This window comes from Microcaecilia unicolor, chromosome 2, assembly GCF_901765095.1.
Source record: "Microcaecilia unicolor chromosome 2, aMicUni1.1, whole genome shotgun sequence".
NCBI lineage: Eukaryota > Metazoa > Chordata > Amphibia > Gymnophiona > Siphonopidae > Microcaecilia > Microcaecilia unicolor.
This window is the reverse complement of record NC_044032.1, coordinates 253,368,403-253,386,264: the sequence shown is the minus strand read 5'-3', so window position 1 is coordinate 253,386,264 and position 17,862 is coordinate 253,368,403. Positions and strand designations below refer to the sequence as shown.

General features: G+C 44.5%; 2 protein-coding genes across 3 annotated transcripts in view; both read right to left on the bottom strand.

The window, feature by feature from the left end:
- Nucleotides 1-356: 356 nt before the first annotated feature.
- LOC115463438 (PRA1 family protein 2-like) lies at nucleotides 357-14,540 on the bottom strand. Its single transcript, XM_030193933.1, has 3 exons — nucleotides 14,153-14,540; nucleotides 3,433-3,650; nucleotides 357-1,499 (listed from the first exon to the last, which is right to left on the bottom strand). Exons 1-3 carry the CDS (start codon nucleotides 14,326-14,328, stop codon nucleotides 1,360-1,362), a joined length of 534 nt encoding a protein of 177 aa, XP_030049793.1. The 5' UTR covers nucleotides 14,329-14,540; the 3' UTR covers nucleotides 357-1,359.
- Nucleotides 14,541-15,170: 630 nt separating this feature from the next.
- LOC115463436 (polyglutamine-binding protein 1-like) overlaps nucleotides 15,171-17,862 on the bottom strand; it is a 35,737-nt gene continuing 33,045 nt past the window's right edge. For both annotated transcript variants that reach the window (XM_030193930.1, XM_030193931.1), the window contains exons 6-7: nucleotides 16,480-16,540; nucleotides 15,171-15,429 (exon numbers count right to left, since the gene is read on the bottom strand). In XM_030193930.1, the coding sequence (XP_030049790.1) occupies nucleotides 15,270-15,429; nucleotides 16,480-16,540 (221 nt within the window). In that variant the 3' untranslated portion in view covers nucleotides 15,171-15,269. The remainder of the gene's footprint in view (nucleotides 15,430-16,479; nucleotides 16,541-17,862) is intronic.

Genomic DNA, 17,862 nt, shown 5'->3' with positions numbered 1-17,862 from the left:
GATAGTTCCTTTACTTGTACTTATTTAAATTATGGAATGTATAGCCTACCTTTCCAATAGTACAAAGACTAGGGGACACTCAAGGAAGTTACATGGAAATACTTTTAAAACAAATAGGAGGAAATATTTGTTCACTCAACAAATAGTTAAGGTCTGGAACTCTTTGCCAGAGGATGTGGTAACAGTGGTTAGTGTAGCTGGGTTTAAAAAAAGGTTTGGACAAATTCCTGGAGGAAAAGTCCATAGTCTGCTATTGAGACAGACATGGAAAGCAACTGCTTGCCCTGGGATTTGTAGTATGGAGTGTTGCCACGATTTGGGTTTCTGCCAGGTACTTGTGACCTGGATTGGCCACTGTCTGGAAAACAGGATACTGGGCTAGATGGACCATTGGTCTGACCCAGTATGGCTACTCATGTTTTATGTTCTTATCAAGGCGGCTTACAGCATCACATCCATAACATGTCAAGTTGTGGGAGCTCAATTTTTCCTTAAATTTTCTTTCAAGTGTTTGCTTAGATATCCAGGGGGAACAGTTTTATGTTTCTTGAGCCATGTCAGTTAGAAGAACTTCTGAAAGCTAGAGAGGAGAAGCATCGGTAGAGGCTAAAAAAATGACATTCTCCAAGATTACATAGATTATCAACTGACTTCAGCCTCTCTCTTAACCAGATGTTAATCTGGCTATAATTCAAGTTTCACTTTTGGATTATTACATTGATACATACTTTTTCTCCTTTATTGACTGTGCATATCTATACATGTTTTCAACAGTTTTAATATATTTTGTCAAAAACGTATTAAACATAATTTAAAAAAAAAAAAATCAAGTTTCAAGGTAATACTGATGCAAGAAACAGACCCTGGACTTTATCATCTTAAGAATGATTTTCTGGGATATAGATCATGGGGGAACTGAAGTAGTTTAGTAAGTCCAAGGAAGGGGGCTGGAACTCTCAGAGACAACAGACCCACACTGGAGGTGAGTCTGTAACTTTGACAAGAGTTTGACTGGGTAAGCCTAGAGTTGTCTGTAGCTAGGAAAGGAGGAGGGAACCTGCAACATTAAAAAAAAATCTGTTGCCACCTGTAACTTTCAGAGAGGCCTGTGGCTTAGTTGTGAATTTTAGAAACATCTGGGACCAGGGATATCTGTCACACTTAGGGAGCTCTGTGGCCTCTAAAAGTATGTCTTCATGATTGGGGTCTGTGACTGGAGAGGCCTTTGGCTTTTTTTTTTTTTAGAAGTCTGTGTTCGCAGCAGCCTTGGATGCAGAGGGGGGCGATATTTCACAAAAGCATGGTACTGCTGTGTAGTGAAGACTCCCCTCTTCCATCTCACCCCACACTCCTGCCATCTCAGGATCCTGCTTCCTGTTCTTGTCCTAGTGCTTCCAGCAGCAACCCCATGGGCGTCCGCTTCAGCCCAATGTTTGTCAGCCTATTCTCAATCTTGTTCCTCAGATTCCGCAGGCGTAGGGAAGCATGGATAATGATCACTGTGGACACAGAGATGCATATCAGTCAATCAAATTATCTCCCATGCTATCACTTTTGATGATGCTCATGTATGTCTCTAACCATAATTTATGAAACCTGGCTCTTATCTGCCTCAATTCACTAGTTATGTCGCTTTTGAGCTCATTTTCAAAGCACTTAAGACTTACAAGTTCCATAGGTTACAATATACCTTTGTAAATCTAAGTGCTTTGAGAATATGCCTCTAGCAGGCTCATTTTCAAAAGAGATGGACGTCCAAATTGGTATAATCGAAACCCGATTTTGGACATATCCAACTGCAGTCTGACGCAAGGACGTCCAAATTTCAAGGGGGCGTATTGGAGGTGTGGTGAAGGCGGGACTTGAGAGTGCCTAAGATTTGGACGTCTTTGAGCCATAATCGAAAAAAGCAAGGTCGTCCTACAGTAAAACGTGAACGTTTTCATCCGGACATGCTTTTTTTATGAATAAGGCACAAAAAGGTGCCCGAAATGACCAGATGACCACCAGAGGGAATCAGGGATGACCTCCCATTACACCCCCAGTGGTCACTAACCCCCTCCCACCCTCAAACAACATCTTTAAAAATATTTCGTGCCAGCCTCAGATGTCATTCTCATGTCCATGACAGCGCATGCAGGTCCCTGGAGCAGTTTTAGTGGATACTGCAGTGCACTTCAGACAGGCGGACCCAGGCCCATACCCCCCCTACCTGTTACATTTGTGAAGGAAACAGTGAGCCCTCCAAAACCCACCAGAAACCCACTGTACCCACATATAGGTGCCCCCCTTCATCCATAAGGGCTATAGTAGTGGTGTACAGTTGTGGGTAGTGGGGGTTTTTTTTTTTGGGGGGGGGGGGGTTGGAGGGGGCTCAGCACACAAGGTAAGGGAGCTATGTACCTGGGAGCATTTTATTAAGTCCACTGAAGTGCCCCTAGGGTGCATGGTTGGTGTCCTGGCATGTCAGGGGGACCAGTGCACTAGAAATGCTGGCTCCTCCCACGTCCAAATGGCTTGCATTTGGATGTTTTTGAGATGGATGTCTTTGGTTTCGAAAATCGCCGAAACTCAAAGACGTCCATGTCTAGGGATGTCCAAATTCAAGGATGTCCTTGGTATTTTCGAAACAAAAGATGAATGTCCATCTTTTTTCGAAAATACGGTTTTTCCTGCTCCCGGATTTTGACGTTTTACAAAGACGTCCAAATCCAAACATAGACGTTTCTTTCGAAAATGCCCCTCTAAGTCACTCAGAGGCCCTTTTACTAAGTCGCGTAAGCATCTACGCACACCCAACACATGCCAAAATGGAGTTACCGCACAGCTCTTGCGGTAATTTCATTTTTGGCATGCGTCCGATATGTGCGGCCGAAAAATCATTTTTATTTTCGGACACGTGCCAACTGGCATTTGGCACGCATAGGTCATTACCACCTAGTTACCATGTGAGACTTTACTGCTAGGTCAATGGCTGGCGGTAAGGTCGCAGACCCAAAATGGACTAGAGGCAATTCTGATTTTGCCGCACGTCCATGTTCGGCAAAAAATTTAAAAAAGTTATTTTTTACAGGTGCGCTGAAAAATGGATTGGGGTGTGCCCAAAACCCATGCTTACACTACTGCAAGTCATTTTTCAGTACACCTTAGTAAAAGGACCTCTCAGCTTTGCAGAATGGGAATGGATGAGGAAGCTCAGTGTTCTGTGCTACCTTTAGTCCTCCTCCGATACTAGAAGCCCATATAGCAATGATCCTGAAGGAGGGCAATGATGTATACACATAAGCTGTAAGTCCAATCTTTCACTTAAAAGGCAGCAGCTAAAAACTTAGTTTCTCTCTTAATATATGTTCAGAAGCTCCATCCCTCCCTCAGTACAAAGCTGTGGCCTGTGAGGTCAAGGATATCAAGAAGCTGGTATTATATACTCACAAAGGAAAGGAAAGATGTACACTAACAGGAGAACAACTGTGCTCCCAGCAAGATACAAGATCAAGAAGCTGGTGAGAAGGATACCAAGGAGGCAGTAGGTCGGGTGCTTCCGACGGAAGCGTCGCACTAGAGCCTGAGTCTCTGCTGCCCACACGAAGGCCAAGAAGGTGAAAAAAAGCACAAAGACACAGAGGAGCATCTTCAGGGGCCGGAAATACCTGGAAAGGATGAGAAGCGAGAGAACAATGTTTGAAAAAGAAGTAAAGACAAGGCGAGATGTTCCCCCACCCCTTCTTCATGTACCCTATTTCCCAAAGGAAACCACTGGCAGCAGCAAGGAAAGGAACTAACAAGTGACCCTGGGCAACCCAAAGAGACTGATCCAAACACAGTTATATACATGAACTTGCAGTCCCTGCTTTTCATAGGAAAACCAGGACAACATCTCCGTACGTGCAGTAGTGGAACCAGTGGCGTAGCTATGGGGGGCCATGGGGGCCTGGGCCCCCTGGTTTGGCTGGAGGGGGTCCCTAACCCCCGTCAGCTGAAGCGTGAACTGTGATGTCATCAGGGAAGTCCTACAGGGAGGAGGAGTTGGGACAGCAGCCAGCTAATGAGAGTCCATCTGCAGGGAGATGGGCGTTCTAGGATGTCAGCCAGCCAATAGAAGGAAGCAGTAGGAGCAGCTGGGGGTGGAACCAAGCCCTGATGCTGCTGATTCCTCACAGAAGAGCAGACAGCAGAAGAGAGGTTTTTTTCACTTTTTCCTAGCAGTGGGAGGCAGGGAGCGGCAATACAGGTATGCCCATCAAAAAATAAATGCTTTTGTGGTTGCCAAGAAAAAAAAAAGGGTAAAGCTACTGCTATCATACACGCAGCTTGTCTGCGTGTATGAGAGCCATCTGTAGCATGCGCAGAGCAGCCACGCATAGCGATTGACTGTTCTGCGTATGCTCAGCTCACTGACTTGCTTCCCCCATATCGCATGCAAATGAGCTGGGTCGAAAAAGCAATGAGCATCTCATTCGCATGCAATTTTCTTTGTGAATCCCTCTGTGTTTCTAAATCGGTACATTTTTACTGATTTGGAAACGCTGACGGATCCTTAATGGGACCTTTCTGCATCTGGCTCACAGATCCTTTAGCTGTGTAAGAACAAAAAAAAGACACATAAACCATTAAATGAGATTGTAGCACTGAATCAATAGAGATCTCAGCTTAGTGGAATTTTTGCCCTAAAGAAGGCAAATAACAATTTATCTTATCTCTGTCCTTTTTCTAAGAACACAATAGTGATACTGTTTTGGAGTCTGCAGTTTGTTTATCATGTATGCCTCTGCATCATATGCAGAGATTATCCACAACACGCCTTCCTTTTACTTTCAAATAATGGCTCTTTAACTCCACCAGAGGGAGTTCAGAGGTATATTGATCTGTGCTTTTACAGATATGTTGTGCTGTGTTTCTATTGACTTGTGGGTTTTAATTATCCAGCCTTCACTGACACACAAATGACTTTTAACTTTGACTAGGCTGAATTCAGGTACCTTGTGTTTGATGATTCAGGTCTGTCACGACTGTGAATGATGTAATCAGTGCTTACTTGAAAGGACAACTTAGTTTTATTTTGTCATTGGAAAAGAACAGGGATAACTTATTAATAGACTTCTATACTGGAGGTCTAAAGAACAAAGTTAATTTCTGCTTTTACCTTGTTGAAAATAGTCCCCTGAGAGTTTGAATTCTTTGACAAGTAAGAGGCTACGGTGAATTTTATGACGTATAAACAAACTGAATTCTGAGTATAATACCACTGCAAAGGCTGAATGGGTATGTGAATTATTAACAATTATATAGCAAATGCAGAAGCTCCTTATGCTGGTTCAGCAGCTAAAGACTACTGCCTTATGGGTCAATGATCAGAAGCAAACACGGATGTTAGAGGCCAATAGCGCTGTAGTAGCGCTCGTGTTTGCTTCCGCCCGATGATCAGAGCCGGTGAGCGCATGTAATAACAAGCTCGCTGGCTCTGATCGCTAATTGCATGAATTTAAAGGTCTCCCACATTCCTCCCTCATGATCAGTGGGGTCTCCCACATTCCTCCCTCATGATCAGCGGACAGCTCACCAAACAAGGGCACTGCTTCCGCTGCAAACCCTACTTCAGCTTGGAGCTGGCGTTAGGGTTTGCCAGTGAGGGAGGAATGGGGAAGACCCACTGAAGAGGTTTGACAGGTCCGGGATTTTCTCCTGGATCTGTCAAACCCCCCAACACAAGACCACTGGACCTCCAGGCCCCCCACCCCCAAAACACAAAAACCCTGGTGGTGCAGTGGAATCGCTAGCTTCCCTCTTTCCCCCTCCCCATCGAACAAAAATGCCCTGGTGATCCAGTGGGACCACTATCTAGCTAGTTAAGTAGCTTGCCCTCCCTCCCTCCCTCCCCCCCCCCCCCCCCCCCCCCCCGGTGGCCTACCTCTTCGTAGTAGTAGTTGGAGGAGGGTGGGACTAGCACTCCCTCCATCCTTTTTTGGGCCCCTTCCCAAAATAGGGGGATGATGGGTAATTGAGGATTCATACATTAAATTGATTCATATATTTTGACATAGAACCCCCACATTTTTAGGACTTTTTCTGTTTTTGCAAATGGAGTTTATCCAGCTATCCACATGTTAGAAATGAGTAAATTGTTTAGAATGTTATGTGATTATTTTCAGGATGAGTAATGGGAAAAAAGCTAATGCTACACTCTAGCCCTTCCTGGGGAGTTATAATAGGGCTTTCTAGTGATAAGGGCATTTTTTCTTTATAGGTAAACATGTAGTGCAAACTTTTGGCATAAAGAATCAATTTCATGTCTTGTATCTATCTGTTAGAGTCAGAGAAAACAGAAAGAACAAATGGAACACTATAACTAATATTATTTCAAAGAACACAAAAATTAGAGGACAGTCAATGAAGTGACAAAAAATAGTAAAAGCAGTTAATTTATCTAGGAAAAAGGCTTGGATACATTCCTAGAGGAAAAGTCCATAAACCTTTATTAAGGAAGTCCTGGGAAAGCCACTGCTTATAAGTAGTATAGAATCCTGCTGTGGAGGAGTAGCGTAAAGGTTAAAACAGCAGGCTTTGACCCTAACAACTTGGGTTCCATTCCCACTGCAGCTCCTTGTGACCTTGGGCAAGTCACTTAAACCTCCATTGCCCCAGGTATAGAAACTTAGATTGTGAACCTTCTAGGGACAGAGAAAGTACCTGCATATAATGTGTACATCTAGTAGTGCTATAGAAGTAATGAGTAGTAGGTGTACTTCTTGGGACTCTGCCAGAAATTTGTGGCCTGGACTGGCTGCTTGTTGGGCTAGCTGGAACCTACAGTTAAGGGATTCCCGCCTTATCAGCGATTCTGCTGATAGCAGCATCTAAGAAAATAAAGGGCTGTGTCAGTCCAGCCAACGTGTCTTGAGCTCTGCTGCTGCAGATCTGGTGCAAGAGTGCCTTTCTGTAGGCAGCGCTAGCCTCCTTCTCGGGACACACCATACAGCTTAAATATCTCTTTAAAAGTGCACTCTTCTGTGTCAGCCCTTGCTTACCGGAGGGCTTTCTTGAGCTGCTTCTTAACATGTCTGTATTTTATGTTTCAATAATTTTTATTGATGAACATCAAAAAGATCCAATACAATAAGATAAGAAACAATTAGATACCAATCTCAAGAAACAGAAAATTGTTTTTACCACATTTGTTCCTAAAGCCATTGTCATCAATTCGTTTTTTCCATTTTATATCCCCCCTCCCTCTTCTTCTATTATAGCACTAAACAACAACCAAGAGAGCAGGTCCCTAGGAGCCTGTGTTCTGATGGCCCCCCGAGATCCCCCCCCCAGGTCCACATTTTATCACCTATTCCCACCCCTCTACCCTCCCCTTTCCTTCCAAAGCTCTAGATATAGGTCAATGGGACAACGTTCTGGGTTATTCTATCAGTCAAATGTTCAGCAGGGAGCTTTTCGCTCTTGGGGGCAAAGAGTCCAAAAACGGGCCCCATCTCGAACAAAATTTTCCAAACTCACGCCTGTCGCCTTCTTTTATCATCATACGCTCAGTTCGCAATAGTTGTACCATCCGTACTTGCCAACTTTGAAAAGATGGGCCTTCCGGTGATAACCAAGCTGCTAGAATGGACTTTTTTGCAATCAGAGTAGCTCGCCGGACAAAGTTTATAAGACCTTTCGGCCTTGGAGCTCTTAAGCAGGGATTTCCAAACAGCAGGAGTGGCGAACCAGACCACTTAGTTCTCCACAGAGCAGAAACCTTTAAAAGTAGATTTGACCAGAAGTTCTGAATTTTTGGGCAGGCCCAATACATATGTCCCAAGGTCGCCCCTTCGGCATAGCACTTGGGGCACATCCCATCTGGAGAGGCCCCTGCATAGAATGCTCGTCGGGGTGGCATATGCATCCGAAAAGCAAAACGATACTGTATCTCCCAATGGTCCGCTAGGGGAGACACTCTATGTAGAGTTAACACATGTTCTTTAAGCAAACCCGATGAAACTTCTACTAGCAGGTCTCTGCTCCAAGCCTCCGCGTATTTGCCAAAATCCGGTTCTGCAATTGTATCTTTAATATGTCGGAGATGGAATCTCAATGGAACTTTTTGTTGCGATCCCAAGGCAAACGCCACTGGTAATTCCTCTTGTACATCTTCCGCTAAAGATTCCCAAGGTAGGCTCCTCGTGTAATGTAACAACTGCCAGTAATGAAAATAGTCTTTAGGGTGAAATAGGCCTCTTTTTTGTAATTCCTGAAACGATTGCAACTTTCCTTCCCGGGTTAAGATCTGTTGCAGGTAAATTATGCCCCGCTCTCTCCATTGTTTGAAAACATTGTACATCATTCCGGGGGGGAAATCAGGGTTCCCACACAATGGTAACATCGGGGTGACCCTTGTCGAAAAGTGATGTAATCTGCAGATCCAGTTCCATGCCTTCTGCGCCTGTGGCAGGATATTGGAAATGTTCAACAGTGAAGAGGCCCCCCCACTCCCATGGAGACAACTACTGAAATGAATAGGTTCAAATAGGCTCAATTCCATGGCAGTGGCTGAGAAGTCTGTAGAGTTACGGAACCAGTCTGTTACATGTCTCATAGCATTGGCAACCGCCAGGTGTCGCACACTTAGTAAGCCCAACCCTCCATACTCTTTGGAACATACATTTTGTCTAAAGGGAACCTAGGTTTCCTTCCCCGCCACAAAAATTTCCTTAACATTCCATTCAATCGTCTTTCATCCCTATTAGTGAAGTGTAGAGGTAGGGTTTGGAACACATATGACCAGCAGGGGATAACCATCATGTTGTAAAGCGCGACACGTCCCAAGAGGGAGATAGGAAGACCCTGCCACTGCTCCAGTTTTCTAGCCGTGTCCTTCAGCAACTTTTGAATGTTCACCTCATACAGACAGCTTAATGTCCTAGGAATTAATATGCCTAAATACTTCATCTCCGTCCCCGCCTTCTGCAGTGAAAAATCCTTTGGGCCGGGGCCATCTAAATGATCATGTAATCTCATCATTTGCGATTTTTCCCGGTTGATTTGAAACCCTGATATAACACTAAATCGTTCTATCTCCTCCAAAAGGGCTGGTAAGGCCACACTCGGGGATGTGGATATGATCAACAAATCATCTGCAAAGGCGAATGTCTTTACCCGGTCTCCCCCCACTGACACCCCTGCCACCCCTTCTCCCCGCTGGATACTTCTAATCAATGGCTCAATGGAAAGCACAAAGAGGAGTGGGGACAGGGGGCATCCCTGCCTGGTCCCCCTCTCTATATTTATTTGCTGAGTTCTGCCTCCATTAATCAGCACGGCTGCTTTAGGGTTAGAATATAGCGATCTGATAGCCCCAAATGCCCAGCCTCTCACGCCTACCAGTTGTAGTACCTCAAACATATAATCCCAACCCACATGTCTGTATTTTATAAAGGTGCAGCATCCATGGGATTCCCGCCAATCAAAAATAACCTCTGTAATCCGTGTACAGAAAGCCTTGGGATTAAAAGCTGTGGCGGTAATCAAAACAGTTTGAAAAATGAAAGCTACACAGGCTTTCAGACACACAGCTTATAAGCGTTTGAGCATGCGTACAGCAGCCACGCTTAGCGTGTGGCTGCTGTATGCATGCGCAGGCTTCAGCTGCTTGTTGTTTTTGCGAGCAGCTCATTTGCATATGATTTCCTTTGAGAATCACTCGTTATTTGCACCTCAGTGGAAATAGCAAACGGTTCTTTTGGGGGACTTTTGTGCCTCGGGCCCTCAGTAGGACAATTCTTATGTTATGTTGCCTTATCTTATGTGCAAGTGGATATTCTATTGAACTATGTTGCCCCTGCTACCTTCAGTACTAGGAGAAAGGATATAAAGAGCTGGACTTTTCTCTGAGGACTTAGAGGTAGATGCACTAAACGTTTTTCATCGTTAAATGAGCCCTCAGGGAAGAATTTCCTATCCTTTCCATGCACTTAAGCCTATTTTCCGACGACAGTAGCAGCTAACGAAAACGGAATGGAGATGAGCAATTAGTGTGAAAACCCCATTGAAACGACATGCACTAACCTTTTCCGATTGCCTTTACGCAGGAAAAAGGCAGGAAAACTAACGAGAGGTCTGGACCTCTCGTTAGGACAGCTCTGTGCCAGGAAAAAGTGTTAAGTGAAAAAATAAACAAACTTTGAGCCAATCCCAGCGCATTAGCAGAGCTAAAAGCGCTGTGATTGGTCCAAAGGACCTCAGAAAACACATAAAAAAATAAAACTAAAAAAAGGATCGGGAGGGGGCAAGGGCGCTCATCAGGAGCGTCCTGTACGGACGGCCTTGCCCCCCCCCCCGCCGCTGCTCCCCACTTTCCGCCGCTCCCCCCACCCCGAAAAAGCAAAATTGTAGCAGCCCCTGCCCCCCTCCCTTCCTCACTACTCTCAGCTCCGCCTCCCGACATCCTCCGTCTGTGCCCCGCCCCCTTTGGGGGTCGTCGCCGCCATTCCCCTTCTCCATCGGGCCCCCCTCCCTCTTACCGGGCCCGTGCAGCGCCTCTCTCCTCTGTCCGAAGGCGCTGCACGGGCAAGAAGAACGCTGAATCAGCTGATGCCTGCCTTCGCGATGGCAATGCATCGATAGAGCGTCTTTCTCCTCCTGGGCCCGCCCCTGTCTGACGTCAGTAACCTACGTAGGATACTGACGTCAGACAGGGGCGGGCGCAGCAGGAGGAAGACGCGCCATCGCGAAGGCAGGCATCAGCTGATTCAGCGTTCTTCTTGCCCGTGCAGCGCCTTCGGACAGAGGAGAGAGGCGCTGCACGGGCCCGGTAAGAGGGAGGGGGGCCCGATGGAGAAGGGGAATGGCGGCGACGACCCCCAAAGGGGGCGGGGCACAGACGGAGAATGTCGGGAGGCGGAGCTGAGAGTAGTGAAGAAGGGAGGGGGGCAGGGGCTGCTACAATTTTGCTTTTTCGGGGTGGGGGGAGCGGCGGAAAGTGGGGAGCAGCGGCGGGGGGGGGGGGGGGCAAGGCCGTCCGTACAGGACGCTCCTGATGAGCGCCCTTGCCCCCTCCCGATCCTTTTTTTAGTTTTATTTTTTTATGTGTCAATTCAATTTGCCATGTGCTTGTGATTTGACTGTTTGTGGCATGCGCAGAGCAGCTAACATAACGCTTGGCTGCTCTGCGCATGATTTGGGGGCCGATTAACGATGTGTATTGTGATTCTTTGATACATTGTACGTTTCAATACCGATTCCAGCATGTGTGACTTTTTTTTTTGGTGCATTTTTCGTTATTTTAAAATCGTTAGGGACTTTAACGATTTAGATTTTTTTACGTTTGGTTGCTGCATCTGCCTCTTAGTTTGGAGCACCAGAGATTGCATATAATTGCCATTGTTGCATTTGCCCTGTGTCTACCACTGCCACATTGTTCTTATTTCCCTGAAGAGACTGTAAGTAAACAGCTGGTTCAGAACAAAAGCCTTGGAGTTGCTTTTCTTACTGGGGGGCAAATGCACAAAGCCTTGTGGTACAGTCTTCACTCTAAATTAGCACCACAAAAATGCTGCTGCATGTTCTAATCAATGAGCAGAGAAATACTTTCCTGTCAGTGTCTGAGCGGTGATTTGGTCAGGCACTGACAATTAGGGTTGACATTTTAAAAAACCAACAAAACAAAACAAAACCTCACACACAAGAATGCCGCAGCATGCAGTAGCCCCTCTCCCATGTTCTGACAAGCATCCCCCAACCCGACACCTCTTCCTGCCCTCCCAAAACACATCCCTGGTGTCTAGTAGCACCTACCTTGCCCCCACATATATGATCCCCCTCCTCCTAATGTTAACAAAATGACCTGGTGGTCTAGTGGCCTCCTAGCCCCCAACAAATTCCCTGGTAGTCTAGTAGTCCCCTCTCTCCGCCCCTTAGTCCCCCCAATAATCCTTGATAGTCTAACAGGACCCCCCCCTCCCAAACATCATGACCCCAAACCTAGTTTCCCGACTCCATACCTCAAGTAAGGCAGGAGCGATGCCTACTCATTCCTGCCTCTGGCGCCATCATCTTCAAAATGGCGGCACCCTTGCCTGCGTGGTGCATCCCAATATGCACTGTGCAGGGCAGAGTACTGCCATTTTGAAGATTATGGCATTGGAAGCAGCAGCAAGTGGATATCGACCCTGCCTCGTTTGAAGAATGGGGTCAGGGGGGCTAGGTGTAGGGTCCTGCTAGACTACCAGGGATTTTTTTTTGGGGGGGGGGGGGGGACGACGACTATTACACACCAGGGAATATATTTTTTTTAATATTAGGGAAAGGGGGTGGGGTCCGGTCAGGAAGGAGGCCATTAGACCACTTAAGAAACTTTTTTTATTTTTTTTTTAAATATCCAGGGGAGGGAGGGAGGTCTGACGGTTGCAAAGCAATCGGAAAGGAGAGGGGGCCATGGGCCACTAGACTATCAGGGAATTTGTAAGTGGGGGAGGAAGAGTAGGGTTGGAGAGGGAGGCTGCTAGGGTCCAGTGCCAGAAGCAGTAAAGGGCAGGGTGGTCAGGTTGAAGGGAAAGAGCCATAAACCCACTCCTCTCAGCCAACTCTTCTACACTGCCCCAGACCTGGCAAAAAGTTTCCTGCATGTTAGAAACTTTTATTTTTTTTAGCATGGCCCAGGAATATCTAATGACAACATTAACATATATTTTAATGTGGTCTCCAGTAAAGGTTTGACAAAGGAAACAGAAGAACAGGAACCCTCGTTTTACTACTTTGTTGCAAGTTCGTGACAGTTCTTTGTTAAGAGATACCTTTTATTGCACAAGGTGTTTTATTATTTGCTGTTTTATTTCAAGAGCTAGTGTGAAGAAACATCCAGACAGAAGGCTCCTGAGGCAGGCCTTTGCGGACGAAACATGGCCCGTGTTGAGTCATTGGATGTTTTAATAAACATTTTATACTTTGGACACTAGCTCTCTCTCTTTGTCACCTCTGGTAAAGGTTTCCACACAAATTAATAGCCTCATTTAGGGTTACCATATTTGCGGACACAAAAAATAAAACTGGTTGCTACCATTGCTAAAGAAATATTTAATCGTAACCTTTGTTAATGAACACACATCAAACAGTGACTTGTGTTCATTAACAAAGGTTACGATTAAATATTTAAGCATATGTCATGCAAAAACTTTCACATGTATCTCAGAAGCCAGTCAAAGTTGTTGAGGGATATACGCTCTTCTGATAAGCTTGGGCTCAGACTCGGTCAGACTCATCCTGAAGTTTTTGAAAAGTCGATTGTCTATTGCTGTACTGTAAGCAACAGTGACTTGCTTACAGTACAGCAATAGACAATCGACTTTTCAAAAACTTCAGGATGAGTCTGACCGAGTCTGAGCCCAAGCTTATCAGAAGAGCGTATATCCCTCAACAACTTTGACTGGCTTCTGAGATACATGTGAAAGTTTTTGCATGACATATGCTTAAAGTTGTACTGCACAAACAAAATTCCTTTGACAGATTCAACCAGCAGGGGGAAAAAAAGGAGGGCATCAGCAATGCCTTTCTCTCTCTTTAGCACCCCGGTTGACTAATAGGCCACAGATGGTTTCTCTCATGTGGATAGGTGTGTGTTGGTTATAGGCACATAAAAGAAAAAGAGAACATTTCCCTAAAAATTAAAAATCATGCAGGACATATCTGAAGAAGTCCAAAAAGAGGACATGTCCTCTTAAAAGAGGGCATATGGTAACTCTAGTCTCATTTGAAATCACTGGAGCATTGCTCGGACAATAAAGGCTGCAGTAAAACTGGGTTAAAGCTGCAGCAGTGCTTTGTGCATTGACCCATGAGAGACCGGAAAGTGGTCATGCCTACCAGAGGATTCTGTCCTAGCCCTGGTTCCAACAAATAAATACTATGTGCAGGGGTTCCTCTGATTTCAGGTATACACTAGGCAATTGCCTAGGTGATTACACTAACCCTTAAGTAGTAAGATTTCTGGGTCAGGAAAAGCCCTATCCAACTCATTTTATTTTTGCTCCGAGTGGGTAAAATGATTGATTTAAATCTTAAATACAAAATCCCAAATCAAAAGGAGACTTGCTCCCCACCCCTCCCACATCAGGGAGACCTGCTGCCCTCCCCCTCTTAGCCCCGCCCCTTCAGGGAGACCTGTTCCACTTACCCCCCTATCAGGAGTTGCCCCAGTAGCAGTACGCCGTAGTTCGTCTGGTAATAGAGGAGATTGTTGATCACACGATTGTTCCAACGCTGCATGTCCCCAATCATGGGAGGAGAGAAGCGAGCCGAGTTCAGCAGAAACTCATCCATTGAGCGCAAGGGGGGCAGTTGCACATCCATCTTCGGGCGTTGGATCACAAAAGGACGTTGGAAATGACGGAAAAAAGAATAATTACATTTTTGTTGATTTTCTTTAAAAACTACAAGTTCCGGTCAGCAGCACGGGACGTGCGTTATGCGTTTTATGGCTTTAAAACGCACTGGGCAAGCCGGGAAATGTAGTATTTGGTTGTTGGCGTATTCCCTGTTCGGCGCTGTTTCCATCTTTTCACGTGGGTCTTCGTGGCAAGGGTCGCCGAAAAACTGTTACACCCTTTGACGCAGTGTTACAAGAATTCTGGGAACTGTAGTTTTAATCAATCTCGGCCTCAAGGCACAATAAGCGCCGTAATTCTTCATCCCTTTACCATCGTCTGAAAGCTCTTGTTTCAAAGCATTTCTGTTTTTAGCCCACTACCCTCTCTCCTCGCCGTGTTACACTTACGGCTTGCTGCTAACAGTGTTTTTTCTTTTTCCCCCAAAGCCCAAAACTTTTTTTTCTCAAGCCACTCACTGTTGCAGTGACCTGCAGGAAATTGCATGCCTAGCTCCAATCTGCCTCTATGTTATGTTACCTTTGGGGCAAAAGGAATTTCTGAGAAGGCTGTACAGAACAAAGCAATACCTTTTCACCTCATTTTCCTGACAGAAATATTTATTATCAAATTGAAACACTGACTTGGGGGTGGTGTGGGAGTCCTTTAATAGAGATTAGCACATCTGATCTGTAATGGGGCCCATAGGAATAAAATGGGTCTTGTGGAAGCAGCTGATGACTGCTAAATCTTTAGCTAAAAAAACAAAAAAAAAAACAACCTTAGTCTTTATTTCAGAAACAAACACAAGGACTTAAACACTAGCAGTATGCTTTCAACACATTGTTTAATCTGAATTACCAATTCCAAATGGTATAAAAAAAAAATCTACAAGATAAAAATAAAACCACAAAACAGGATGGAGGATTATGATTCTTGCTGCTTTGCCCTTGAAGCTTCAGCATTGGCACGGAGGACAGCACCAGGGCTCGGATATGGTCGCTGTTGGAAGAGAGGGCCTGCGGCTGTGGTATCTGCACCAGTCTTGGCCTCGTTTCTCTTTGGTAGCCCCGTGGACCATGAGCCCCTGATCAGTAACAATACAAAAAAGACAAGTCATGTAACAGTTGCTTACTAATAAAGCCTTTAATGTAACTATTCTTCAGCAGGATGTGAGAGGCCTGTATCCCTGTGCAAACCCCCTCAGCTCATCCTGTCAGTTAAAATCAGTGATCTTGAAGTGGAAGGTTCTGTATCCATGTGTCAAATTCCTTAAGCCCTCCAGATGCAGATGCTGCAATTTACATGTGTAGATGGTTGGGATGCAGAGATTTAAAGGGGGCTGGTTTGGGCATGCCAAAAAGTTACATGTGTGTTTTAAAATTTTACAATGGAAGTACACGTATGTTTAAACAAATTTCCCCATCGGTTTTTGCAGCAGAAGCAAGGCACACATGGGTTTAATAAAAAGTACTTATTTTGGCCAGGGCTTTAACAAGCAATTAAGGAAAACCTTTTTTTTTGCCTCCAAATTTAAAAAAAAAAAGAGTTTTTGAGGTTTCCATGGTTAATTGCTACCACTTATACAAAGAGTTAAACTGTGCAACTATACATTTATTTGTTGCATTTGTATCCCACAATTTCCCACCTATTTGCAGGCTTAAGTACATAAGTACGGTGCTTATATGCGGAAGCTGACGAATGATGCTGCTGTTTTTGTGCCCCATGTATACTCTTCCAAAATTGCTGCTCCTACTGGACATGCTGCTAAAACACACATATATTTGCAAGTGTCATGTGTATTTTAGAAAAGGTTCTGTGTTTGCCAGAGCTTTTTGTGGAGTAATTGAGAAATATTTATGTCCCAATCTGAACATCGTGGGACTTTGTATCCCCTATGCCATCCAGATCCCTGAAACCAGTAACCTAGGGGTAATGTGCAATAAATTCTGCATACACTTCATGACAGTGAAATATGAGAAACACAATCAAACACACAGGTTACAAATTGTAAAAACAAAAGCAACAATAAAGTATTTTTTTTCAGTTAAAGCCAGCTGAATATATATCTAAATTATTACACAGGTCTCTTGAAATTTATATACAATTGGATGTAAGTAAAATATTAGACACATACCGTGGAGCATCTGAATAAGCACTCGGGTCCATGGGATCCAGTTCTTCATCTTTTCTGGTCCCTGAAAGCATCACACACAAACACACACACATACATATATATTTTTTAACATGTTAGAAAAAAATTCAAAGCAATAAGTAAGAACACTTTTTGCGAAAAACAACAACAAAAAAGACACTAGAAGGTTCTGAACTGGTTTTAGCTAGTACAAAACACTGCAGTTAGTTTCACTGTAGTCTGAATCTTTGGAAGTCGGTACACCCATTAACACCAACGCTTACTAGCAGCAATTTAATATCATTTTGTTCTTTAAGGTCATCCATGGTTTGGCACCAGATTATGTTACTAATATTTGTAGGTGCATTATTGCCAAGTACAAACTTAAATTTATGGAATTGAGTCTGCTGGTCTGCAATCAATTAAGTATAGGTTTATTTTCTTTTGTGGGACCTACACTTTGGAATGTCTTACCCAATTGAGGGGTCCCTTTTATTAAGCCGTGGCAAAAAGTGGCCTGCGGCAGTGCGAGCGCATCTTTTGGGAACATGCTGGGCTGGTTTTTATCGCATCCTGGAAAAAGGGCCCTTTTTTAAGGGGCTGGAAAATGGACTTGCAGCTAAATAAAAACCAGTGCATATCCATTTTCAGTCTGAGACCTTACTGCCACCCACTGACTTAGTGGTAAGGTCTCACGCGCTACCCTGGAAGCAGGCATGCAGCGCATGCCCACTGCCGTTTACCCCCGGGTAAGCACCACGCGGTAGAAAATATTTTCTACCGCATGTTTTCGGCATACACTAAATTCAGAATTACCGCCCGGGGTACGCAGTAGCCAGGCAGTAATGCTGATTTGGCACATGCTGGATGCGCGTAGGCCCTTACATGCCTTTGTAAAATTGATTATTGTCAATTTCACAGGAAAAGTTTAGGGCTGGCTCTTTGTAGCTGCATTTCAATAATACCACATCCAATTGGGATGACTTGATTTTGTGAAAGAGTAGAGTAACTTGCTTTTTCTTTTTTGCCTTTTTTTTTTATTGTATTGTGTTTATTTTGTCTTACTGTACAATGCATTGTGTTTACATATAAACATATTGGTTTAATCAAGTGTGTATTTGTATTTATTTAGATGGATAGATATAGATATATATGGCTCATATTCAAAAGATTTGTCTGGGTAATTTTGGGAATAACTCAGACAAATGTCTACATTTAAAAATTCCTCCTTGCTGATTTGCTGGCCAGAAACAAATGTATTAATCTTTGAAAGATGGAGATTGAGGTGTTCTGGAAGGAGAGGGGAGGACATAACTCAAGTTTAACCAGACAGCAAGTTCTGTCTGGACAGCTCTGTGCACCAGCAGACACTATCCTACGGTAAAA